Source organism: Molossus molossus, unplaced genomic scaffold (genome assembly GCF_014108415.1).
Source record: "Molossus molossus isolate mMolMol1 unplaced genomic scaffold, mMolMol1.p scaffold_m16_p_17, whole genome shotgun sequence".
Lineage (NCBI taxonomy): Eukaryota > Metazoa > Chordata > Mammalia > Chiroptera > Molossidae > Molossus > Molossus molossus.
The window spans coordinates 20223086-20250089 of NW_023425352.1; the positions used below are offsets into that span (position 1 = coordinate 20223086).

Sequence of the window (27004 nt, forward strand, 5' to 3'; positions counted from 1 at the left end):
AGCCTAATGTCTTCCAGGCGAGGGTTAAAGTTATTTAACCCTCGAGGAGGAAAAGAAGAAGGTGGTCTAAGCCCCACCAGCAGCAGCAATGGTGATCATCTCTTGGGCAGTTCGTTCCCCCCATTTCCCCATCGTTCCCTCACTGGTGTTTACTCCCCCAAAGCAAGTTTGTGTAGGAATCCAAGCCCTTCCCGGTAACTTCTACTGGCTGTGGAGTCTGGGGAGGTCACAAATGTAATAGGTTATGGATTTCACTGCCCGTCAGACTTGACCAGGGTGCTGCTGGTGCCCTCCTGGCCCCAATTCCTGCACGTCTAAAATAGGGGTCTCACTCACTCCACCACTGTAAACAGGCTTTGGAAACGAAAGCGCCCTCTACAGATAAAAGCATCCAAGTCCTCGCTGTCCTTTGTGCCTGGTTACTCGAGGAGAAAGGCAGGGATGCATTCGTTTATCATTAAATTTTGTGAGTGCCTTACTTTTTCCTAGCCGAAAAAGAGAAAGGGGCCAGCCCTGTGTCTCGATTTATATTTCCCTCCAGCGAACAAAAGAGGTGGCCCCGCGAAGCCGCCGACGCGCGGAGGGAAAGGCAGGGTAGCGGGCCGTGACTTAACCCGCTCCGCCAGCCGGCCCGAGCCGACTCTTAAGGGCGTGCTCCCCGGCTCCCGGCTCGCTCGGCCCAGTGCACTCCAGTGGCCAGATCCCGTCGCTCCGGGTCGCCGTCCAGTTCTGCCGCCCCCGCTGGAGTTCGGGGGGCTCACGGGGCCGACCTCCGCGGCGGACCCTGGGCCCGGCCTCCCTAACGCGTACGCGCCTCCTTAAGGAGCTCCGGGGGCCGACGAGAGGCGGGTGTTTTGTTCTTATAAGGAGGAAAAGTTTCTGTGACATCCAGGAAATGAGTAACTCCGAAGCCCTCAGGTCTCGGCTGCTGGAGGCCAGAAGGCGGGAGCCGGCCGGGGTATCTCCGCCCCCCGCCCTCTAGTTGCCCAGCCCGACCCTCCGCAGCAAACGCGTCCCCGCGGCAGCGCCCGGGCCTGGGACCTGCGAGTGCAGCCAGGGCGCGCGGTCCTCCCCGACCTGCGACAGGGACGGCGGCCAAACGTAAGTTCGGGCCAGCAGCCGCGAGGCTCCGCGTCCTCCGCGTGGGCTGCAGGGTAGCAGGCGGCGATGGCCACGGGGGACGGCGGGGCTGCGCCCGAGATGGCGGCTTGGGGAGGGGGCGCAGGGGCTGCAAAGGGGCCGCGGGGGCCGCCTCGGGCTTCCAGGCTGGGGTTGACTCTGGAGACCCGCTGCAGCCCGGCGCCAGGGCGGGATGCATTGTCCTCCGGCGTCCAGCTCACGCCTCGCTGCGCGGGGTCCCGCGCTCCACTCTCAGCTCCAGCTCCGGCCCTGGCCCGCGCTCCTTTTCCAGGCGCCCGAAGCGGGACCGCGTCTTTGTTCCCACTACCCCGAGGATCCTTTACTTTTCACCGTCTGAGCACAGTGCTGGGGCTGAAAGACAGGGCTGGGGGTGCCCCAACTCCTTAGCCAGCTCTCTTCTCGCTTTCTTTCCCCTCCTGGACGGAGGGAGCAGAAGTGAAGCTTTATTCTCAGTTTAAGGTAGTGAAGCTGTGGGGTTGCTGGGGCCGGACAAGATAAAGCCATCACCGCTTCCTCTTTCAGGACTATTAGTGGAGGAGACCCCAGGCTGCGCAGAACTTTCTCTTGGGGTTGCAGAGAGGCTATGCCTCCTGACCCATAACTCCATCCCCAACCTCTTCCCAGTGTCTCCACCTTTCTGACCGCCGTCTCAGGGGACTCTGAAGCCTCCGGAGCTGGCTTCCCATTGGAAACGCTCCTTCTCTTAAAGTTAAATAAATAAATAAAAATGCTGCTACCTAGGAAGGGGAAAAAATTACTGAACCTCTCAGTGATAGCACTTTGCCCTTTCCCCCTCTGCCTGGTGTGAGAAGGACCTCCCTTCCAAACTAGAAGAGCACTAGGTACTGGCAGAGCCTAGCCCCTAAATCAGTTTCCGAGTTGTATTAAATTTTCTTGTTCCTCTTTTCAATCTGACCAAGGGCCCTTGCCTTTTTAAACCAGTTCTGCCTTGGAAAGGCTGTCAGGTAAAGCTAACCGGTGCCCAGTGCAGGTTAGACTGGTAAATGGAGTGGCACACATAGGTAGAATTGCTGCCATTCACCTCTTTACTCATAACAGAATAGGCTGTGCTTGGAATCCTCCTTCCAGCCTACGTGTCTAAGTGGCTTTCACTCTTTGCTAATTCCTTGTGTCTGCTGCTGCCCCAGCCCTTCTTCCCTCCTGTTTTCCACTTGTGGGTAACCATGAAGTGGTTATACTGACTGCACTCCCTGGGTGGATGGAAAGGCTTTTGCTCAAGCACCATCCCCTAGTTCCAAAATTGTCAGTAATACAGCAATTTCAAGTTCTGGCTTTTAGGGGACAAGGATCTGACCTTTTAACCTGATGCCATCATCCCAGAACTTGTCGCCTTACCAGGAATAGGCTCTCAGCTTCTGCAGCACCTGTGAAGAAAACAAAGAGGAGGGTATGTAGGTGAACTTTTTACCCAAGGACAAGTTTAGGGAAGAACTTCTGGATAGAGGCTTCTGGCAAAATTGCCCACCTGAGCAAGTACTGTCTGGGAGGAAACTGTATTTTGTACTTTTCCCTCTTGGGGTCAATAAAGAGAAAGGTGGGGGGGGGGTGACGGAGGGGGTATACATCTTGGTGGCAGGCAGTGACAAGCACCCCTGGCTTAGAGCCCAGGAAGAGCAGAGTTGAGCCGCTGGGATGAAGGAACCCCCTTCTTAATATCTCTTCTTTCAAGGGATACCACTGCCAAATTGGATGTGTCCACAGGGGAGGGGGTGGAAGTTCTGGAAAAGTGTGCTTGTGAGAGAGAAGGGGATGAACTGGCAACAGTTCCCCTAAGGATGAGCGGCCTGGTGGCTCGGGCTGTGGCCTTCAGGAATCCCAAGCATTGTCACTCGAGGAAAGATTCGCCCTGCCTGGCCGCATAGACTCACTGGTTAGCAGAGGTAGGGAAATGGATTTTATTCAGAAGTCAGAAGGTACCTGCCAACAACGATTTCCTTAGTAGGCAATGTGCTGCCCATCACTCAGCAGAGACAGGTGGTCATCAACAGGGACCAAGGAGAGGGTTTTTTCAGAGGCTAAGCCTCTGTGACTCCATGTTTGGGGCTGAGCATCTCCTTGTTGGGGATGAGATAGTAGGACAGCCTGTGGGGCTTTCGGGGAAGGCTTTAACCTAGACGTGCGCTGGGAGCTGAGGAGCAGGACCTTATGTACGACTGAGACCGGTCCACCTCGGACTCCCCTCTAATCGTCTTGGGAAGGAGGACATAGCCATGAGAATGCCGAGAGCTGCTAGCCTGGTCCATCCTCTGTGTGAGTTATAGTAAGGTACTCCCTCTAGACAAGAAGATGTCACCTCGGTCCATTTAGAAAAAGGAGTCTCATCTGGATGGACACAGCCATGGCACTTAGCCGGACAAACGACATGGGGGCTGGATCCATCTTCACCACGCCTCAGCTGGGTGTCCTTGAGCGGTACACCACCTGTTCATTCACACAGCAGCCTTGATAAGCAGCAACCATTGAGGATTTAACATTCTCTAGGCATTTTTTTTTAACTACATTGCCTGTATTAACTCATTCAATCTTCACAGTACCCCTATGACATGGTATTGTTATCCCCATTTTATAGATGAGGAAACTAAGGCACAACAAAGTAATGTGTTCAGGAGCCTGGAAGCTGAGTCCCAACCACCGAGCATTCCCAGCACAAGGTTAAGCTTAAAAATCTAGTTTGCTTGGGGTCTCTCATGGGGAGAAAGAGGGAAGAGCAGTTGCCTTTTTCTTTCTTCGTCAAGGGAAGAAATACCCGTTCTCAGCTCAGATGGAGGAAAAGATGGAAAACTCATCTGGGAGAAGCAAGGCATGGGAAGAAAGAGGCAGGCCCGGCCTTGATGGCTGATGGGAAGCCTGGCCCAAGCATCAAATGATGTTCCCTCTCAATAGCTGGGCGTTGTGAGGTGGCAAATCCAGTTTGGGGCCTGGCATGAGAGTGATGAGTAAGTGCCACCTGGGTGTGGCACAGAGGGAAAAGGCCACAGCTACACAAGGGCCCTCGCCTAGGCAGAGAACTCCCTCAGGAGTGGAACAAAGTGAGGAGTGACTGAACATGCTGTCCTGACACTTCCTCTCCCAGCCCCCAGCCCTGTCCAGGTCCTGCTCACCTGCAAACACCCTTCACAAGCTCATTCAGGAAACCTTTCCCAAAATTTGCATGTCACAGCTCCATCTTTATGGTCACTTACTTTCCACACTATACATTTCAGCACTTAATTAGCTGGAGGTGAGCGTTTTTCTATGTACAGACAGACAGACAGCATTTTAAACAAATCAGGCTTCTCAGCCAATAAGGAATTCTTGCCCTGGCCGGTTTGGCTCAGTGGTTAGAGCATCAGCCTACGGTCTGGAGAGACCCGGGTTTGGTTCCCGCTAAGGGCACGTACCTCAGCTGCAGTTTGTCCTCTGCCCTGGTTGGGTCGTGTGGGTGGCAACCACTCGATGTGTCCCTTTCACGTGGATGTTTCTCTCTCTCTCCCCCACTCTATCTGAACAAAAAATGGACAAATGTCCTCAGGTGAGGATAGATAAATAAATAAATAAACAAACAAACAAATCAGGTTTCTCAAACCAATAAGGAATTCTCGATGTCTTAATGTCTCCTGGGAAGGGCTAGCCAGTGCCCAACAGATTTCCCATAAGTGTAGTGTTTATTTTTTATTTTTTTATCCTCATTCGAGGACATTTTTCCATTTTTTGCTCAGATAGAGTGGGAGGGAGAGAGAGGACGAGAGAAAGAGAGAGAAACATCCACGTGAAAGGGACACATGGAGTGGCTGCCTCCTACACGACCCAACCAGGGCTGGGGACAAACTGCAACCGAGGTACGTGCCCTTAGCAGGAACCAAACCCGGGTCTCTCTGGACCGCAGGCCGATGCTCTAACCGCTGCGCCAAACCAGCGAGGGCAAGGGTAGTGTTTAACTGGATCGTGTCACCTGTCCCAAGGTCTAGCTCTTAGTTGTATCCATTTGGAAACCCTATCTCCACAATTTCCAGAGTGGTTTGGGCTTGGGCTATTGATTGAGCTCAAGAAAGCTCCCAGAAGTGGGTGTACAAATCAGAATGCTATCTGTACAAATCAGAATTGCTAGGAGACCTCGTGATGCAGACTGAATGCTATCTGTTCCCTGCATCCTGGACAAGCCACATAGGAAACTAAAGATTAGAAGGCAGCTTGTGCTCGACAAAGCTGGAGTCAAGGCCAGGGATTGGGTGGAGTGATGTCCAATGGCATCTGTTTGCCTCTGTAGACCTCTCACCAATGGAGAAATACCTGCCAAGTAGACCAGTACTCCAATCATCCTGGCTGTGTGCATTTCCTTGGCCAGTTCCCCAACGTCAGTATTTACCTGGTAGGATTTCCCCCTTTTCTCTTTCATAATTTAGCCATTTTTATTTTATTTATTTTGTTTAGTGCATTATAAGCTTTAGCTCCCAGCCACATCAAGCTGTATTTGCATAGGTTTGACTACTACACAGTTTTAGCGTTGGAGTTTCAGGCCATAGGGTACATGCTACATGCAAATCAAGAGGACAGTCAGGTGGCCTGGATGGGTCAGCAGGAAGCCAACCACAGAATAAAGGAACCTGGCCCCTTATTTGCATGGCTGCCCCGGGAAGTGGAAGGACCAGGACTGGCCACTTCCTGCAGCCCCTGCGTGAGCATGGGAGACAGACAGCCCTGAGGCAAGTGAGCCTTTTGGTTCCCTCAGCCACCTGGCCATCCCAGCTGGCCTCCTTGAATTTAAAGAGCTTTCCCTTTTATCTGTCCAGACCCCCTTATGGCCTATCTTTAGTAAGCTGCCATCTCCAGGTGCCCCAGAGCCATGGAGGTGACGAAGGTGGGCTTTGGAGGAGGGCAAACTTGGGTTGCATCCTGGCTCCACTGCTCAGCAGTTGGGTGTTCTCTGTGTTGGGGTAAGTGCCTTGACTTTTCCAAGCCTTGGTTTCATCATCAGTAAAATGGGGGTAACCCCTCATAGGGCATGCATCGAAAGAGCTAACTAAGCACGGTGCCTGGCACAGACCAGCACTCTGGCTCGTGTGAGTTCTTAAAGATGGTAGAGGTCAACTGAGAATCTATATTCTCTGCCAAATTGGAACCCTAACTTCCCCATTAGTACCACGGCCCCCTCCTCTGAGGTGTAAGCAGAGGGCAAGGTTGCTGGGACCCAGACTGTCCCGGATGGTGAGGAGATCATCAGTGCCCTTGTGTTAGTTTTTTCAGGACTGAGGGCAAAACTGCTTGTCCTGACCATTCAGCCGACTCTGGGAGAGGGGAGGTCAGGTTAGAGGCTTGGCCTGTCCCAGGCATCCAGAGGACAGAGACGGGTGAGAAAGGTTTCTGGGAGAGAAAGCAGGTCATTTGGAAGTGCCCAGGAGGTCTACAAGATCCTCCTCAGCAGTTTGGGAACTGGGATGGTTTCCCATTGAAAGCATATCCCCCTCCATTCTGGTGGCCCACCCCACGACATCAGCAGAATGGAAGTCCCTTGCAGGTGACATCACTGTTGCCCACGGCAACACCTCCATCTTAAGGTAGACGGGGAAGAACAAGAGCCACTCCAACTGTAAGACACATTTTGAAGGGAAGGAGCACAGAAGGCGGAACATCCTCAGGTGTGTTTCTCAGAGGATGGGCACGGAGAGGGAGGGGCTGAAGGTCCCAGGTTCCAGTTGTGAGCCGTTGGGGGTTGGTCTTCTGGCCTTGGATTTGGTCCAAGGGAATAGAGCACAGTGCTGACCGCTTCAGTCTTGTTTTGTTCTCTGAGCTCTGATGGGGAGCAAACAGCATGACTCCTTATAGGGGCTTCTAGCAGCTTCTGTGGCTCTGAGCCTCCCTTCTACAGCCTAAATCAGTGAAGTGGGAGAGGAAGAGCAGGGATGGGAAGGTCAGAACTGTGGCTTCCCTCTTCTTCACCCTCACCCCCAAAAGAGAGAAATGAGGATGCTCATGTCCTTCCTATCGGGGGCATGGGGCCTGGCAAAGAGAAATCCTTTATTCACTGATTGGGCAAGTGTGTACTGTGAACCTGCCATGGGCAAGGCACTATGCTAGGGGTGCAGTGGCCGCGCGGAGCTTGAGCGAATGCACATAGAGAGGACGCCTGTCTGGAGTCCACTGCCCCAGAAGTTGGAAATAGGAGCAAGATCTCACCAGTCCCCTCTCACCCAGCTCTAGCAGGCCCTGTGGAATTACTGATGGTTCAGTTAAACCTATGGAATCCATCCTCCCCAGCAGTTCATGCAGGAATTTGGAGGTGTCCGAGATACACCTGAGGCTTTGGCAGTGGTGTTAAAGAGAGACAGCCATAGACGTCATCTGTGTCCTGCCAAAGGGAATCCCGGGGTACAGACAGCTCTGTAAAGCTGAACTCACTTGGTGATCCTGGTGCTCTTAACTTGGCAACTTGTGGTTTCCCCGAGTCTCATAAGGGGATATCTCCTGTTCTCCTTCAGAGAGAAATTCCTAAGCAAGGACTGTTAAATGCCAACACAACAAATGCAAATTGCAGGAAAGGAAGAACTCCTTGCCCTAAAGAAAGGTAAAAACCTAGATGATGTGGTCGTTCTCCTTCTAAAGAGGTTTCAGAACAGAATCTCCTTGTCTTTCAACTTGTAGGTATTCAATTAAAGTTTTTGCTTTGCACAACTGGCCATAATTTCAGACGCTCTAACATAGCTTCCCTGACCTCCAGCATATCGGTGGCTAAAGAAATGACCCTAATTTTATATGAATCGTAGCTTTTTTCGGGTTATAAGTGAAATCTAGAGTATATTAGCAGAGAATAGTATTTGCAAATTGTGCTTAGGAATCTGGTCCTGAAATCAGTTGTCATGACCTTTTGTTCATAGAAGTAGAATAGCCTTTAAAAAAAAAATAGCTTCATTCATTGAGCACTTACTCTGTCTGAGCAAAGCCCCATCTTAGGGGCTTTGCATATATTATTTCTCTTCCTCACAACAGCCCTTGGAGCTAAGTATTAGTCCAGTTTTATAGATGAAGAAATAGGCTCAGACAGGCCAAGCTACTTGCCCAGAGTCACAGAGCTGAAAACAGCAAACCCAGATCTGTGCCTCCCAGAGCCTTTGACTCTGTCTGCCACCTCAGGCCTCTGCTGGACACCCGACCCAGTGAATGTAAAGGTCGCATACAGAATCCCACGAAATCTAAGTGTCCGAGGTGAGAAGACAACAGGCAGACCCTCAGCTCCAGGTTCCCTCTTGCTGTGATGTCTCTGTGATGGAGCTGTTTCCTGTCTGTTTAATGGGGACAATGGCAGCCAGTATCAGGTAATATTCAGAGCAGTTTGAGATCCTCAGATGGCAGTCCCTAGAAAAAATACAAAGCCCACAGTTTTCAAATGACTCACTTCCAGGTGGATAACAGCACACTGAGACACTGGCTGGAAGGAGGGCTCACTTTGAAGCCATCTGGGCTGCTCCTTCCTCCAGGTCAACCCTGCAGTGGATGCAGGAGCGTCTCCTATCAGCCTGGATCAGACCAGAAGGAGGGCGTTGTCATAATTCTGGCCCTACTTGTCGGTGCAACACCACATGCTCATAACAAACTGTTCTCCTGGGAGCCTGTTTCAATAGACTTCTTAGTAGCAGACAGGGGACCCGCCTGAAGTTCATGAAAGGGTCCTTTGTTTGCTGAGACTTTGTTCCAGAGTCACTGAGGAGACAGGACCACAGGGTGCCTGAGCTAGAGGGGGTGCCTGACACCCCTGTGTGCTGCTCCAGAATGCCCCCCAAGGCATCCATGCCACTTCCCTGATGGCCTACCCCAAAACGCACAGCCCAGTGTCAGAGAGTCCCTGCTCCCTTTTCCTAATCCACTGCAGGAGAGCTTCCTGTCCTTGTGGCTGAAGAGCCAATTCATCTCCCAGGTCCCACTCCCAGTATCTCTTCATTACGTCTAACCTCCTGCTTCATGCCTGAATTTCACCTAAGTTGTCACATGCCCGTCCCGAAGCCGTACAGGGAGGAAAGCCCACTGGTGTGCGTCTGATGTTTCACAGAAACCAGACCCCTGAGCAGCATCACGGGAAGGCTGAAGACTTGGAAGTTAGACAGTGCTGGGTTCAAATTCTGGCTCTGAGATGTTGAATGAGTGGCCTCACCTCTCTGTGCCTCAGTTCCCTTATCTGTAAAATGGGGACACTGTCTCCTGTAGAGCTTTATTGTGACATAAAGCATTTTGCACAGTGCTTAAGTCTCAATAAATATGGTGTATTGGTTGCTATATACTAACCATCCCATGGGCGACAGGGCCAGGTGGCTTGTTGGGTTTTCTCCGGAAAGGGAGAATTGCTCGTCGCTGTGCCCAGGCTTGCTCTCTGCTCCTTCTCTTACCTAAATTGCATCAAACTCTGTAATCCTCCATTTACCTTCCTTTTCAATGAGGTGGGTGTCCAGGAGAGGCAGCTGGGGGTCAGATAAGCTGACATCGGGGTTCATTCCTGGGTCATTTTCTTGGTGAGTGGTGGTGGTTGGTCAGTCTGCAGTTGGATGCAGCCATCCGGGCTGTGGTCTGCCTCCAGAGCTGTGTCTGGAAGGGTGTTGCTCACATTTCCCAAGGCTCTCACGACTGTTGGCACTTTGCTTTTCTGACCGCAGGGTGCCTCCCAGGAGACAAAACTTCAGCAGTTACTTCATCCCGGGCCTCCCACTCTACTCCCATTTCAGATTCTTACTCCTGGGAGTAAAGGCCGTAAGGTTCTTTCCAGTCCTGGCTCCACCATCCATTCATTCGTTCAGCAAGCACTCCCGGGACGCCTGCACCTTTAATGCCGGGCATCAGAGGCCAGCGCTGGTTTGTCCTTCTAGGAGCTCCGAAGGCGAGGGGGAGCTGTCAGGATGCTGCCGGACGGAAGTGGGGAGCTATGAGCTCCCGGGTCCCAAGCTTCCTGCTCTCATTCTGTGGCAGCCCCTGGGGCCTTTAAAAGACAACAAGGAGCCCTGGCCGGTTTGGCTCAGCGGTTAGAGCGTCAGCCTGCAGTCCTGAGAGACCCGGGTTCGGTTCCCGCTAAGGGCACGTACCTCGGTTGCAGTTTGTCCCCGACCCTGGTCGGTTGTGCGGGTGGCAGCCACTCGATGTGTCCCTTTCACATCGATGTTTCTCTCTCTCTCTCTCTTCCTCTCCCCCCCCCCCCACTCTACCTGAACAAAAAATGGAAAAATGTCCTCGGGTGAGAATGGATAGATAGATAGATAGATAGATAGATAGATAGATAGATAGATAGATAGATAGATAGATAGACAACAAGGAGATGGAGACAATTTAGCAATATCCCCAGACTTCTGGAGTTGCTGTAGGGATGTTGATGACCCTTCTCTTCCCAGAGGAGTACCTAAGATGCACCCTGCAGGATTTAACAAATTGAAAGGAGACCTGGTCTTATCATAGCCAATACCATGTCATTTGCAGGGCACTACCCCACGTGACTTCCTGCCCTAAGTAGGCACTGTTCTCATACAAGTGGGAGAGCCAGGGTTTAAACGCAGGCCTTCTGATCCCCAGTGTGGCCCTTGGCACCTGTAGGGAAGCCTCTATAAATGAAGTGTTAAGCTCTTCTGAGCTAAAGAGCTTTGGGCTGTTTCTTTCTGGGTGGCCTTGAGGCAGGAGTATGTCCTGGTGAACTTGGCAGTGTCAGTGGGTGGCTGTTTGCTGCCCGCCCCACTGTGTACCTGTCTGGTTCAGGGACACCTGCTGTGGGTGCCGCCTCCGGCTGAAGCCAGGGCAGAGCACTCTGGTCGTCACTTCATTCCCGGTGGCAGGGAAACAATACGGCTGTAGGTCAGTGTTGTTTTGTGTAATTCTCAGGGAGAGTGACTCTGTGGTCACAGATGATTCTGGGGATAATTTTGCTGCCTGCACCTGGCCCTCCGGTGAGGCCCCTGCCTTCCTTGGAGGCTAAGAACCGGGCGCCGTGACTGGCGCAGCCCTGCTGATGAAGACGGCAGGCCAGGTAAGCGGCTCTGCTGTTCCGCCCAGGTCCCTGCAGCACAGAACACAAGCCAGGCTGACCACAAGCTCTTAAGTTTTTTACAACTGGCTTGGCCTCCCCCTTGCTTTTGTGTCTCTTGCTGTTCCTATTTATTAAGATGAAAGGGGTTTTAGATCTTTGCAGGCACAGGACATGAGTGTGTGTGTGTGTGTACGTGTGTGTGTGTGTGTGTACATGTGTGCATGCCCCTTCACAGGAGGCCCACAGCGCTTCCCTTCCTCCCCACCCCTCTGCCCCCTTCCCCAGCTGGGGCCCAGGCATTGTGTCAGGTACCACCCAAGCCACAGGGGACCCGAGTGGGAGAACAGCCTGGGATTTCTCCCTTTGGGGGCCAGATTCCCTTTAAGCCAGGACGTGAGTAAGGGAGGTGGGGTAGGAGGGAGAGGGGAGCTTTTCTGTGGCCATGGAAAAACCCTGGGGGCCCATTCCCCCCCTGCTGAGAGACCAGGTTGTCTTTTTGAGCTGGTCTGTCTTTTTTCCTACCAACCAGGAAGGTGGCTTGCTGAGTACCGGCCATCTGTTTAATTCCATCCATCCCCAGCTCTTCTGTGAGGGGGGCAGTGGGTAGCCAGGGGAGAACTTTGTGTCCCCTTTGTTGTCCTTCAAATTACTCTCGGTTCCTGCTCCACCCCCTCAGGACTCCTCCCCACCAAGCCAGTGTGTTTGCTGTCGTCTGGAACAGGGCAGCTGCCCCCCCTGCCCACAGCCAAGTGTGGCTGGTCCTGAGCATCCGCTGCTCTGCTTACGGCCCAGGCGCGCAGAGAACACAGGGTGGAGGGAGAGACAGGAGGCAAGCCTGGAGTGCCCTGGCATGCCTGCCCTGAGGGGGGTGTTAATGTCCCCGCCCCCCGGCAACGTGCAGGCCTTCTTGTGGGTGAGATGGGGCCCAGAGACAGAGGGGAATTGTGAGAAGTACAAGCTGAAGCCAGGCCTATGTCTGAGGGCTGCTTCGCCGTGGGAAATGGTTAGCACCGCGCTGTGCTGTTAGCACGCCCCTGTGATTTCGGGTCTAGAAACCTCGATGGGAATCCGGGGTCAAGGGAGACCCGTGGGCGCACACTCACTGCAGGAAATGCTTCTTCCTAGAATGGAGGGTTGGAGCAGACTTTCTTTTGAAAGTGGGAGTGTCCAGCATGCCGGGTGGGAGCCTACTGGTGCATTCCCAGGATCGGGGGTCCCCAGGATTGCACATGTCATTAGTACTGTGAGCAGGCAGCCCTGTGTTTGGGTTTTGCCAGGCACTCTGGGGAATGGCAAGACAACCAGCCCCGCCTGCCTGCCCGAAGAAGGCAGCAGGATGGGGTCAGGGAGAGGAAGACTGGAGCCTGAGACCTGGCTCCTCTGCCCTCTTCCTACTTGTGTGGTCTTGAGCAGCCCGTTGCTCAACCTCTCTGTGCCTTGGGCTCCTGCCTAGGGACTGGGGCTGTGGTTCAGGTGAGAGAGCTAAGGATGAGACACCGCCTGCAGCCAGGTACTGTGTGCACTCCGGGCTTCACACATACTCCATCTCCCTCCACCCTTTCGTCCCTTTCAAGAAAGAAGGATTTGTCTCAGGGGTGGGGGTGGGGGTCAGGAAGGCCCCCGGAAACAGTTTCTGAGATAGGCTTACTACGAGGCCATCGGGTAGGGTTTTGACCTCAGAGACATGAAGGGTGGACCTGGTGCAGGGAATGGCGGGGGAGTGTAGGAGGGATTCAGGGACAGTCGATAATCTGAAGAGACGGAGGCAGGCCAGAAGGGGTCCCCTGCAGCTGGTTGGGGCCAGGCCATGAACATCAGGCGCAAAGCTCAGGCCTGGGTGGCATGGAAACAGGGACGCTCTGAAGTGGGGAAGGAAGACCTCCAGAGCTGGGGAGCCTGCCTGGGGGACCGGGATTAGGGACAGCTCAGAGACGCTGATACCCAAGGTCCATGCTAGCCAGGCCAGGGAGCCCCATTCGTGTGAAACCCCCAGGCTTTGGTGGCCAGCAGAGGCTGCGGCAGAGAAGACTGGGACACTGGGGTACCCAGCAGAGATGGGGAGGCTAATGTGGGACCCGGGTGGGGAGAGCAGGGTGCATTGAGCTTTGAGACTGAGTTAGTCTCATGGGGCTGTTATAACAAAATACTCAGACGGGTGGCTGAAAACGACAGGAATGTATTGGCGCACAGTTCTGGAGACCAGACGCCCGAGATGGAGGCACCTGCAGGGCCACGACCCTTCAACTCTCCAAGGAAGAACCTCCCTGCCTTGTCCAGCTCCTGGTGGCGCCAGGCCCGCCCAGGCTGCGGCCACCTCACGCCAGCCTCGGCCTCCGTCTTCCATTGCCTTCTCCTCTTGGTCTTTTTTCTTGTTTTCTGTCTCTTTATAAGGACACTTGTCATTGGATGTAGGGCCCACCTGGGTAATCCAGAATGATCTCAGCTCAAGATCCTCAATTGAATTACATCCGTAAAGACCCTTCCTCCAAACAAAGTCACGTTCGCAGGGTCCGGATGTTGGCTTATGGACTTACCTTTCTGAGGACCACCATGCCACCTGCTACGGTGACTGTTGGATTCGAGGTGACCTGAGGAGAAAGGGCGGTGTGGGCCCAGATTCCGGGGGGCCCCTTTCTTGTCTCTTGACCTGCAGATGTCCTTGTCATCTCTTAGCCTCTTCCCCTTCCACCACCTAGCCTAGTCAGTCCGTCTGTCTGTCTGCCCCAACGCGCTGTGATTTTTCCGTGACGTCCCAGGGGTCAGGGCCTCTGCTGGGGGAAGTCAGCATGGCTGGACGGGAGGACGCCATGTCCTTCCTGGGAGATTGATGGCTTCCCTGCCTTCTACCTCCTCCGGGACAGGAAGGACATGGGCTCTCCCACCCACGTCACGGAAGTCCAGGTTGCTGTCCTTCCTGTGCCGGGACTGGCTGGCCACATAACCCCAGGCCAGAGGATGGGATTGGCATCCTGGTGACTTTGTGGACACTCCTTCCTCTTCTGAGAGGGGGCTTTGTGGAAAGGTCATGCTTTGACAGGTGTGCCCAGCATCCCTGCAAGTGTGACCATGTGGCCACGTGCCCCGACAGCAGAGCTCACCTTGTGAGAGGGCCGCTCCCCTTGGCGTGTACACTTCCCCAGAGCCTCACCCGCAGGGGGGCTCTCTCCTCTCAGCTCTCTAATTCTGCGCCCCCACACTCACCAGAGCCCAGTCTGGGTTTTCCTGAGCCGGGTTTCTACTCAGTCTGTCCGGGGCCTCCCCTGGCTTAGGAAGGGGCCATGGGGCTCTGGTTCTCGGGTCTTGGGGACCACTGGCCTTAGTCTATAATGTCAAGTGCTTCCTAGTGCAAGGTGTCTTTCTCTGTCCTTCTAGTTCCTGGGAGATGTGGGGAAGGCAGTTCCGTGAGCACAGGCCTGGCACGTAGTCAGCCTTCACAAGTGCTACTGGGACCAACTGGGAGGCACTGGAAGGAGCCCAGTGGCCAGGAAGAAGCTGAGCCTGTCTGGGGGCCAGGACTGAGGTCCAGCCCACTGGGAGAGGTGGAAGATGCCTGCAGGGTGGGGGAGGGTTGCAAAGACACTGAGAAGGGAAGGTGCTGGGGGCCCCGAACTGCACCCTTTCTGCCCACTTTCTCAATCACTTGGTGTTGGCCTCTTCCTTCCCATTTCCACACTTCCTGTTTTACCTGCCCCTCCCTCTCCTGAGGACTGCCAGGACCCCGCCCCCACCCCAAAGCCGCTCAGCCCCTCTCTGCCCCCCAGCAGACTCCCTCCTCCATCATTATTTGGGGTGCAAGTGGAAAGAGACCTCAGCCAGAGATGCCCCCGTGGTGGCTCTATGGCCTTGTCCTTGCTGGGGCGTAGGCCGGCTCTGCGAGGCCTTTCTCCTGCTGCAGGGACCCCGCTCTGGAAGGGTGGGGGCCAGTCACGTTGAGCAGGAGGGTGTTCAGCGCTCCGTTATCACACAGTCTCCGTTATCACTCTCTGTGCAGTCTGTGCGTCCGCTGGCCCTGAGTTGGGCAGAGAGGGAGGAGTTTGCGGAGACGTCACTCCCACAGCCAACCACTCCCCCCAAATCCATGGTATCAGCTCCCACTGATAGATCGTGTGCCTGCAGCATGCCCACCTGAGCCTGGTGCCCTGGGGAGGCAAGGGCACCCAGCTTCTGGGCCGTCCTGGAACTGTAGGTAGGAGGCAGGGACCCACTTGTGGGGGAGCTGACAGGCAGAGCAGGAAAGGGCAAGGGAGACCTGCACGGGGGGGCAGGCTCCCCGAAAGATGGTGCCCTTGGACTCAGTGAGGAAGCTGGTCTTACCCCAGTGCGGGGCATGGGCTCTGCTGGAGAGAAGCTTGGACGCAGGGAGGAGGCAGCTAGGCCAGACCCCGGGAGGAGAACCTCACCGGGGCTCCAGACTGACTGCGCCTGGGGCCCAGACGCCAAACCCAACCCCAGGGTCAAACTCAAGCTCTGCATTCAACCTACCCTTCCTCACAGTCCTGTTTCTCCAGGTCCTGGGAAGCTTGGGGACAGCTGTCCTGGATGGTGTGGGTGTTTGCCCCTGGCAGTGGTACCAGGGAGATGCCATCATCGGGCAGAGGGAGATGACAGGATTTACTAATGCCCCAGTGGGGGGCAGAGCAGAGGGATGGGGACAAACTACAGAAGGGGAATCTTAGAAGCCACCCAGGGGACCTCCCTGACCATCGGTCTCTTCATAAGATAGGAATGTTGCAGCTACCTGATATTCTGAGAATTTAAATGACAAAACACATGCAAAGTACTTAGCTTCCTAAATGTGGGCTGTTAATGAAGACATCATTACTTCCACGACTTCTGCCCAAGATGGAAGCCGGTGAGGTTCACAGGTGATATGCAGCCTGCCTGGACCACCTCTACCTTTACCCCCCCGGTCCTCCTCTTTGGGCCTCGGTTTCCTCATCTGTAAAATGGGGCTTAGACTAGTATAACTAAATTCTGACACTTAAATTTGTGGCTGTATTGCCTCCAAACTTATCAACAATTTGGGTTGCCCTTGGCCCCTCTTTCTTGGAGGGCCCAGAACCTAAGCAGTGAGAAAGGGACTCACGTCACCCCTTGGGGCGAAAAATCTCTCTCTGCCATCAACCCACCTCCTTTATTCCATTTTGTAAGAAAGCACATCAGCGGCTCCTTTGGGCTCAGAGGATGATGCCAGGGCCAGGCTGCTTTTGCTGTTGTAATTAGCAGAGCTAATTGCACCTGACAGCCCGGGCGTGGGGCAAAGCCTTGGAGAGCTCCAAAATCTGGGCTTCGGTGACACTCAGGAGCCCCACCCTCCGCCTCCCTGGAGGCCTCCCCTGCTGAGCACGAGTGAGCTCAGACTGGAGTGGGCATTAGAACCACCTGGAGGGCTTTGCAAACACACAGGTGCCGGGGCCCTGCAGGTCTGGGATTGCACGGGGAATTGGCATTTCTAACTCCTTCCCAGGTGATGCTGGCGCTGCCATGCTAGAAACCACATTTTGAGAGCCAGTGGCCCAGGGGGCCGCTGGGCCGCTGAGAAAGGAGTCCTGGGCACCCCTGCTGTCAGTCAGCCGGGGCAGGGAGTAGGTGGGCCTTGGGTAGAGGGATACTGATGAACACGTCAGGGGTTGGGCACAGGCTTCCACTGCTCCGAGTTTGCTGTAGGGAACCTGTCTGGAAGGAGGCAGGGAGGTGGATGTGGAGCCTGGGGGTTCACACACACATCTCCCCAGCAGGTGGGCACAGGGAAGATCTGCAGACAAGGAAGGGTCCCCAATGAACAGAAATAAAACTCTCTCCCTCTGCCTGTTGCTCACACACCATTTATGCCCCGCAGCTCATCCCGTCCTGTGACGTGGTTGGTGGCTGGCTGCTTCCCCGTGCGAGCTATAGCGTTTTCACCGCCCACGATCATGCTGCGCCCATCTCTGTGGGCCCTGTGGCACCCAGTGTGTTCCTGGTGCACAGCGGGTGCTCTGTAAACAGAGCACCATGGAGAGAACTTGGTGGATCTCCGCCAGGCTGCGCCTTTTCTAGCCGCGTGGCTGGAAACGTGTTGTCGCTTGGGCTTTGGTGGGCGCATCTGTGAATAGGGGTAACCTACCACTTAGGAAGTTACAGGGGTCGCTGTGCAGTGCCCAGCATAGCCTAGCGAGGGCTTGATGAACAGAAGCGTGTCACTGACAACTCTTAGTGCATTCGCTGGATCAAGCTACGGTGGAAGTGCGGGAGGGCTCTGGGGGACGCAGGAGTGGGGGACGCAAGGGGAGGGAGAGGCCACCTTGGATTTCTCCCCCAGGGTCTGGCCAGGCTCAGAGTAACGGTCTGAGTCAATCACTGGTTCTGGCCAACCACCCACGGGCCGCTGCCCCAGCCCCTGCCGCCCCATGACCCTGGCCCTGTGCCAAGCTAAATTTAGCCGTGACCTGCATGGGCTACCATGCTCTGTGGGCAGGGGCCGGCTTCCTATCAAGCAGGCTTCCTGCTGGCTTCCTGGCAAGCAGATAGACACAGCCCTTGGAGTGACCCAGGTTTATTTTCAAAGCCCAACCTACCAACTGGCTATCTCAGACCACATGTGTGGGGCAGCCTCATAGAGACTGAGCTTCGTGCCAAGGCAGAGGTGGACGTCCTCGAACTGCGGGAAACGGGCCCTTTGGGGAGAGGAGTGTGTGTGTGTGGTTTTGTGAGAGGCTCCCAGCTACCTGTCCTGTCCCCCGAGTCTCCAAAAGCCTAACTGCCCAATTTCCCTCTCCCCATATTTTTGACCCCGTGGCCCCCAGGGCAGTCAGTGGTCCCTGTGACTTGGTTTGGGGAGGGGGAGGAGCAGAGGCTTCTAACTCAGCCCCAGCTGGTAGCACTGAGCAGCCACAGCCCAGCCGCTCCCCTTCCCTTAGGGTGCCATGGGCGGAGCCAGCTGTGCAGGGGTTAACAAGGAACAAAATGCCTGCTGGGACCCCATCTGATCCCTGGGAGGGCGTTGATGCTGTAAGTCAGCAGTGAGTCAGCAGGAACTCTGCCTCCAGGAGGATCGAGGCTGAGGCTCCAAAGCTTCTCCCCTTTGCTGTGGGGCAGGGTGGGTGGAACCGTGTGCCCAGGGACAGCAGTGCTAAGGCAGCATTTGTGCTTGCAAAGCACTTTTGAGCGTGTGTTCCCCACGCCCCGGGACTCGGGCAGGTGTGCCAACAAGTGAGAAAAGAGGCCTGTGGAGGCGAGACGGGAGGAGCTGGTGTGGTAAGGTGCCTACCCTTTGCCAGGTGCTCTGCTAAGCACTTAGATGGACTGTCTCACTGGTTCCCAACCTCCCTGCGAAGGGGGCGCTGCTGCTAGCTCCGTCTCACAAGGAAAGCAGTGGAGCCCCAGAGAAGCCAAGTGACTACCCAGGACCCCTCAGCAAGGAGCAGAGTCAAGGCTCAAGCCCAGGCCTGTCTGCTTCTACGGCCCGGGCTCCTGCCCCTGATTTCCGCGTGCCCCTGTCCAGGTCTTGTTTGTAACCCTGCTCTTACCAGTGTTACTGTGGGCTGCCTGCATCCTTCCAGAGTTCCTTGTCGGGGCACCTCGTGGCCCACTCTATGCTGAACCCCTGCAGGAAGGTTCGTCTGCTGTTCCCACCCCATCACAGCTTCCCTTTTATAAGAAAGCCTGCTCGGGGGCAAGTGCTAAGTGCTTCAGATAAATTCTCTCAATCAACCTTTACAATAGAAGTATTATCCCATTTTATAGATGAAGAGACTGAGGTTCTGAAAAGTTGAGTGACTTGTCCAAGTGTTGGTAGCAGTGGGGATGGCAGCAGGTGTTACACCGGTGGGTTCAGACCGGACCCGGGTCCAGCAATCTCTGTACTTGACTTCTGGCTAGGAAAGAATTCAGAGCCAAGACTCAAACTATGAGAGAACATTTATTTGGAAAATCACAGAGGTACAGAAGTAATTTGTAGGAGAAATGGGCTTAGGAAACAAGTTATAGAGGTATAGGAAGGACCCTGGAGCTTGGGAGTGAGGAAGGTAATGGTGACGTGCCTGGGAGGAAGGGGGAGGGGGCACAGGCATGTTCCTGGGAGGAGAGCCTGATGGCTCCTCTGTCCTAGGGTTTTAAGGGTGGAGATTTTAGGGGAGACCCCAGGAGAAGATCTCAATAGCCTACTGAGCAGCTTTCCAGGTGTGTCTTTTCAGGGTTGGTCAGTGATAATAGCAGAAGGTCATTACTCGGTGCACCTGGTCCTGAGGTCGGCCTTGGCATCGTCTGTCTGGTTTTGTTGCTTTTCCGTGCCTGGAGCTGAAATGTAACTGAGGCCTCTAGGGAGGACAGGCCAGGGGGTCCAATCCGTAAGACCAGCGCTACGCCAGAGGAGGAAGGGTCACCCTGGGGATGAGGTCCTTCGCTAGGCAGCCGGGGCTTTCCACCCTGCTGACCTCTGGTACCCGGCCCATCGTCCTTGCTCTGCTCGTGACTGTCTAACTGCCTCCCACACAAGGTCACACACCTAGTAGGTGCACGTGCTGGGCGCTAACACACTCTGTCGTCTCCAGAGTCCATCCTGTCCCCCCTCATCCACGGAGCCGATTGCTCCAGTAGGTTTGGCGTTTGGACCTTTGCTGCCCCAGGACAGAGTGGCCCTTACACTCCCTTGTCCTCCTGCAGGCACAGGGAGCCCCGCGGAAGCCAGATCCAGTAGGGAAGACTTCCTAGTCGAAGTGCTTGGCGATGAGCCACTCCCCAGTTGGTGGCATCCTACCCTGAGTTGGCATGGAAACTAACCTCCTGGGTTGGGAGTTGCCGAGGGCCATTACTGTGACTTGTCAGGGCCTGCTGTGCCCAAAGGAGGCTGCCTATAGGCCCCCTGAAGGGCCTCAGACCCCCAAATTACCTCCTGACTGGCTGCTGCCTGGTATTCTAATATTACTGCTCCTTTATCTTAAAACTCTCATCCACATAATCTGCCAGGCTCAAGGCTTTGCCTTGGACTACCCTGGCAAAACTTTCCATTGATGTCTCTCTAATGTAGAAACCAGGGCTGACCTGTTTCTGCAATTATCTAACAAGCTGCTCCTTGTCTTGGGTAAGAAAAGCTGGCTAGCTGCCCCCCCACACACATACTTTTTGGTCACCCCACCCCCATTCCAGTCTGACTTCACCCACTTTCTCTTCAAGTGGAAATAGCCCATAGGGTTCCTGCTGACACATCCAGCTGTGTACAGGGTGGAGTTACATCTGGGCAGCAAGTCAGGTCATTTACATCCTGGCACTGTCAGGTAGAAACTGCAGAGGTACCTTTACCTGGTGACAAATACCTGCTGCTTGGTACCATTAGGGTAAGAACCAAAACAGGTGGTTTTCGGGGTGCAAATTCAAGATCAGGGAACGGGCTCAGGCAACATAGAGCTCCTATCAGCATGTGTTGGCATGCATGGGGGAGGGAGGAGAGCCCTCCGTATTCTCTTTGTTGTTCAATAACGATCTCATTTGGCCATTTACTCTCCTAGCTGAGGTCTCGGGCAGGAAGGAGGCAGGGCAAGGGTGGAAAAGGCCATTGTTACTTCCCAAGGTTTCTGCCCAGGAGAAAAGAAGACATAATATAAGGCTTACACTGCAGGACAGTGCTTCTGAGACTTTAATGTGGTGGTATAAACACAGAGTGTGGTTCAATAATAGGTCTGGGTTGAGGCTGAGATTCTGCATGTGTAACAACCTCCCGGGAGGTGTTGCAGCCGCTGCAGAGTGTGAAAGGCAGTGGTTGAAAAGGGTTAGCCCTCCCCCAGGAGTCCCTCAGACCTGGAGGAACAGAAGTTGGATTTCAGGTTCAGATGACTCGAGGTGGGAAAACCAATGACAGGTTTGTCTCCAGGACTGTCCTGGGAAAGACCCAGGGGATCCATGTGTGAATCTGGGGTGGGTCCTGCAGATCAGAAGGAAGGGTTTGCGGCAGGGGAAGGGAGGGCTCAGGACGGCCTCAGAAGCAGGGCTCTTCGGTGGCAACTTGCTGTGCCCGTTCACTGTGCTGGGTGTGCAGTGCCTGGGGCATCACCTCCTTCAGCACGGTGACGGTGGGTACTTGGCTTCCCTGGTGTGCCGTAAGGGAGCGGGCCCAGAGGTGTGGGTTAACACAGCTGATCAATGACAGCGCTGGCAACGGCTGACTTTGGAACCCAACCCTCTTATCCTTACCCACTAGGCTTTACTGCATTGAGGAAAGACACATTTGCCACACAACATCCACTTGGGGGAGAAAGGGCTGCCTTATTTGAGATGATTTGGGTTTTAAGTGATGGAAAAACAACTCAAACTGACTTCGTGGTAGAGGGGGATTTACTGATTTATATGACTAGAAAGTCCAGAGGCAAGGACTCCAGGTCTGGCTGGATCTAAGGATCCACTTGGCCTCTAGGTTGGCATCTTAGGCAGACCCTGCTTGAGGTAGCTGAAGAGCTCACAGCACATGTACTCCTATTCCCATTGGTCCCAACAAATCCTCCTTCTGTCTCCCATTGGCCCAAATGGAGTCATGTTCATTCCTGAACTAATCACATGGGTTGGGGGCTGGTCTTGGGCCAGGCTTATAGGCTCCTCTGGGGCTGGTGGTGGGTTTATCCCCACCCAAACCGTAACGACTGGGAGTAGGAAAGAGTTGGTTCCCAGGGAAAGTGGGGTGCTACTACCAGAAAGAGGAATGTCTGGGCAGACAGCAGAGGCCCATCATGCTGGGTTGTTCAGCCAGGATTGGCAGTATGGGTGTCGGGGTGGTTGCACCCCAGGCTAGACTGGGACAGTGAAGTGCCGCTGCATGGGGTGCAGGAACGGGAAGGCATTCCCAGCTCAGCAGGGCAGGGGGTGGTGGAGGGTCCGGGGAGAAGTGGTGTTGAGGGGAGCTTGATGTGACTGTGGGTCTCTCCTTGTCCCCAGGAAAGCTACAGCCATGGCACTGGGGCTCTTCCGGGTGTGTCTGGTGGTGGTCACCGCCATCATCAACCACCCGCTGCTGTTCCCGCGGGAGAACGCCACAGTCCCCGAGAACGAGGAGGAGATCATCCGCAAGATGCAGGTGCACGAGGAGAAGCTGCAGCTGGAGCAGCTGCGCCTGGAGGAGGAGGTGGCGCAGTTGGCAGCTGAGAAGGACGCCCTGGAGCAGATGGCGGAGGAGGGCCAGCAGCAGAATGAGAGCCGCACAGCCTGGGACCTGTGGAGCACCCTCTGCATGATCCTGTTCCTGGTGATCGAGGTGTGGCGGCAGGACCACCAGGATGGGCCCTCACCCGAGTGCCTCGGCGGGGGCGAGGACGAGCTGCCTGGCCTGGAGGGCGCCCCCCTCCGAGGCATCACCCTGCCCAACAAGGCCACGCTGGACCACTTTTACGAACGCTGCATCCGGGGGGCCACAGCTGATGCAGCCCGAACCCGGGAGTTCGTGGAGGGCTTCGTGGATGACCTGCTGGAAGCCCTGAGGAGCCTATGCAACCGGGACAGGGACATGGAGGTAGAGGACTTCATTGGTGTGGACAGCATGTATGAGAACTGGCAGGTGGACAGGCCGCTGCTGTGCCACCTCTTTGTGCCCTTCATACCCCCTGAGCCCTACCACTTCCACCCTGAGCTCTGGTGCTCCAGCCACTCAGTGCCCTTAAATCGCCAAGGCTACGGCCAGATCAAGGTGGTCCGGGCTGACGAGGGTACGTTGGGCTGTATCTGTGGCAAGACCAAGCTTGGGGAAGACCTGCTGTGTCTCCTCCATGGCAAGAACAACGTGGTGCAGCCCAGCATCGAGGTGGAAGACCCACTGTGTGCCAGAGGGTCCCCATACCTGGACACAATGCAGGTCATGAAGTGGTTCCAGGTGGCCCTCACCAGAGCCTGGCACCGCATCGCCCACAAGTATGAGTTCGACCTAGCCTTTGGCCAGCTGGACACCCCGGGATCCCTCAAGATCAAGTTCCGCTCAGGGAAGTTCATGCCCTTCAACCTGATGCCTGTGATCCAGTGTGATGACTCAGACCTGTACTTTGTCTGCCACCTTCCCAGGGAGCCCTCTGGGGGGACCCTGGCATCCAGCACTGACTGGCCCCTGTCCTTTGCTGTCTATGAGCGACACTTCCTCAGGATGATGTCGAAGGCACTGCCCGAGGGTGCCTGCCACCTCAGCTGCTTGCAGATCGCCTCCTTCCTGCTCTCCAAGCAGAACCGCCTGACCGGCCCCAGCGGGCTGGGCAACTACCACCTGAAGACGGCCCTGCTGCACCTCCTGCTTTCCCGGCGGGCCCCCGACTGGAAGGCCGGGCAGCTGGACGCCCGGCTGCACGAGCTGCTCCGCTTCCTGGAGAAGAGCCTGCTCGAGAAGAAGCTCCATCACTTCTTCGTCGGCAACCGCAAGGTGCCTGAGACCATGGGACTCCCTGAGGCTGTGCGGAGGGCCGAGCCTCTCAACCTCTTCCGGCCCTTCGTCCTGCAGCAGCGAAGCCTCTATCGGAAGACAGTGGACTCCTTCTATGAGATGCTCAAGAACGCCCCAGCGCTCATTAGCGAGTACTCCCTACATATGCCCTCGGACCATGCCAGCCTGCCCCAGAAAGCTGTTGTCTTGTAGAGCGGCCATGATGCAGGGCATCCCACATGCCCACACCCCCGGGGGCATCTGCAGGCCCTGTCCTGAGAGAACTGCAGGCTTTGTTGGGAGCCATGGCTCAGCCTGCCAGAAGCCAGGCCCTACACTGTAGAGGAAGCGGAATTCCAAGCTGGAAACTGGCTTGCTTTCACGCCACTGGGGCCTACCGGCGAAGCTCTCGTCTGGGTTTGGGGACTGAGCCTTTCAGCTTACTTTTGGATCAGCATGCGTGGCCAAGATGATGACGGAACACTCTATGGACACTGAGTTAGAGATAATGCAACATCACTTTGGGTGTCATTGTTTTACATCCCAGGTCCAGTGTCGACTGGAATATCAGCGGAGGATCGAAGGAATGCTGACAGGGATCCCTGTGAAGACCATGCACCACTATTGCCAGGAACCCTTGGCCCCAGGCATCTGCAACCAAAGCACTAATCGGGACAGATGTGGGAATTCACAGCCTTCCATCCACAGCCTGCACAAGCGGGGTCCCACGGTGGCTGCTATTTTTTTATATTATTTGGCGAAAAGACCTATTAGAGATTCATGGCCCAACGTGGCCTATATCTCTGTTGCACGAAAGTGGGTACTTGGTGTCAGAGAGAAGTTTAAGGTGGCTACTTTCAGCTACACCTCTCATTCAGGGTGCACCCCCTTCCTCTTGCCCTTCCCCAGTGTGCGGTATCCCAAGCTCCATGGGCCCCGCACATCATGCTACATACCAATTCAGTGGCCCCTCACCCCTCTTTTTTCTCTCCACAGCTGGTGGGGGAGGGCAGGTGCCGAGGGTAGAAGCTGATAGGGAAAGAGAGACACAGGGTGACGGGGGTGAAGGGCAGCCTGGCACCCAGGTGCTGGGGTCTGGCATGCAGTCTGGCCGCTGATGCCCGGTCCAGAGGAAGCGGCAAAGCCGAGAGGTGAGGAATGCCACAGCCCTGAGTCCTCCTCAGGGTCAGTCCTAGAGCAGAGCACACCTGGGAGCAGGAGCCACTGTGGAAACGCTGCTCCCGCCTGCAGGCCCAAGGCCCCTGGGCTGTGCATTCCAGCGGGTTCTCTCACCACACAGAACCCCTTTCTGGGTGGGCCTTCCTGGCCACACAGATGACTGCCACCCTGCGAGTCCGACAGAGGCGTGGCTGGCGGGGAACACAGAGCCAGCACTGCAGGCACAGCCACCGGGCCCCAGAGAAGCCTCCTGGGCACTGCGGGGGCTGTGGTCACCTGGCAGGCACCAGAGCCTGTGGTTGGAGCTGGCCCGTCTCCAGGCCGGTTCAGGAGGGTGGGGGAGCCGCCCCTCCTCCGCTTGTGGCTTCACTGGTCCTTTGGGGTTTTCTCTCTCGGCATTGCCTCATTAACCCTTGCAGAGGGCGCAGGCGGAGGCACTGGGCTCTCCCTCCAGGGGGAAGGCTGGCCATGCCTCCCAGGGCTCACCACGCCCTGAAGAAAGAGTGTTGTCCCAGCCTGGGGGCGCTCTCACCGGGCCTCAGAATGCTCCATATGGCCACTGCCTGTCAGAGTTCACTCAGGGTGGGAGGCTCGGCACCGGGGAGTCCTGAAGCCTGCAGGAAGCCCTCCACGTGGGCTGCAGTTAGAGCAGCAGTGCGTGGGCCTGCCCTCCCCAGGCCCACAGTGGCCGGTGTTCGAGGGACCAGTCCTGCCCACGTGGTCTCCACCAATGGCCCCAACCCGCTCTTCCTGCTGGGTTTCATTTCCAGACTCGGGGGTGAATTTCCTTATTTATTATCCCTTGTGCCTTTCTTTCCCCCTCTTCATCTTTATCTTGTTGTGCTTGGAGACGCCAGCAACCAGGAGCCAGCCTCCAGAGGCCACGGCCAAACCCGACACTCTTACTTCGGGACAGAAAGCACTGAAAGAAACACCGTGTGTTTGCGGAGAGGACGGACTCAGTGGGGACAGGGGTCTTCACGCACCGAAGCTGCCTCGAGACAGAACACGCGGCTCTGGTGTCCCGTGCTCTTATTTATAGTAAAAGAAGAATTAAAGTCTTGCAAGGAGTAGAAACTGGTCACGGTGTTTATTTTTAACTTCCGGAAATATGTGGCGTTCCCAGGGCAGGGTTGGGAAGGGGGTGGATGGGGTGGATTTCATATCGATGAGCAGAAACTTTCACTCCTCTATTCTTATGCTTTCGGGAAACTTTTTCCAATAGCCAAATAGAGCATTTCCAGCCCCTCTGGCAGCCTGCAGAGTTCCAGGAAGGGTCTTGGAAGCCGGCTCCAGGGTGGAGTCTAGCCCAAGACTATTTGACAGGGCTTGGGGTGTGCAAAGAAATGTGGAAGCTGAAATAACGGGAAGCCTTTGGTTTCCAAGGAGAGAGACTGTCTTAAATGGAAGAGCTTTAGCTCTTTGGGACACTCAGGCCCTTCCACTGAGGACAGCTCTGCCGTCTTTCTCTGAGGACCCTTTTTCCTGCCCCAGGGTTCCTGACCCAGCATCTGCTCACCACCCTGTAGAATGACCCAGGGTTCCTGACCCAGCATCTGCTCACCACCCTGTAGAATGACCCAGGGTTCCTGACCCAGCATCTGCTCACCACCCTGTAGAATGACCCAGGGTTCCTGACCCAGCATCTGCTCACCACCCTGTAGAATGCCCCAGGGCTGCATTTTGCTGAGGCTCTTGACAAAGGCTGAAGTGAGTAGGCTCAGCCCCAGGCCCAGAGGTTGGTTAGATTGGGGAGGGTCCTACATCCTCAAAAGCCTCTGCCCCCCTGAAGCACAGCCCAGGTTGAGAGCCTGGGACCAGCACTTTGGGTCATAATCAAGGTCACCAGAAACACCCAGAGAGTTTGGTCAAATGCCCACACCCCGCCTTGAAGCCACATGGTACCCAGGCAGGCTTTACCTCTAAAGCTCCCTCTAGTGACTGACGACACCCCTAGGTGAGGATGGCTGTCATGTCCTTTCCAGATGGAAAGTTAGAACTCGTGGGCAGCTTTCCCTGCAGAGCTGCTGGGAGAAGCCAACAAGCCAGCTACACTACAGCTTCTTACGAGTACCCCGCACTCACCCCAGTGACAGGAGGAGCAGAGGGCGGGGGAGGGGAGCGCTGGCGAGCACTTTCTAGCCTGTCACCAATAGTCTACACTTACTGGGAGCCTCACACACGAGGCTTTATGAAAGAAAAATGAATGGAACCAAGCCCGTGCCCTGGGAAGGACTGTAAGTTGGCCTCCCAAATCCTCACCCGTGAAAAGTGCCATAGGAAAGGCGGAGGTGTGCCTCTGGGGAGCCAAAGGGGAGCCCAGTTGGGGC

The 27004-nt window shown here is 55.4% G+C and overlaps 1 protein-coding gene across 4 annotated transcripts; it reads left to right on the forward strand.

The window, feature by feature from the left end:
* The first annotated feature begins 924 nt into the window (after positions 1–924).
* On the forward strand, positions 925–25727 carry LOC118632235 (inositol 1,4,5-trisphosphate receptor interacting protein). Of its 4 annotated transcripts, XM_036265137.1 has the most exons (3): positions 925–1101; positions 10987–11131; positions 22034–25727. In XM_036265137.1, exon 3 carries the CDS (start codon positions 22047–22049, stop codon positions 23706–23708), a length of 1662 nt encoding a protein of 553 aa, XP_036121030.1. In that variant the 5' UTR covers positions 925–1101; positions 10987–11131; positions 22034–22046; the 3' UTR covers positions 23709–25727. The 4 variants fall into 4 exon arrangements, with proteins under 4 accessions (XP_036121030.1, XP_036121033.1, XP_036121031.1 ...); XM_036265140.1 differs by lacking the exon at positions 10987–11131 and having other exon boundaries at positions 22034–23837; XM_036265138.1 differs by lacking the exons at positions 925–1101; positions 10987–11131 and adding an exon at positions 10650–10959.
* Positions 25728–27004: the final 1277 nt, after the last annotated feature.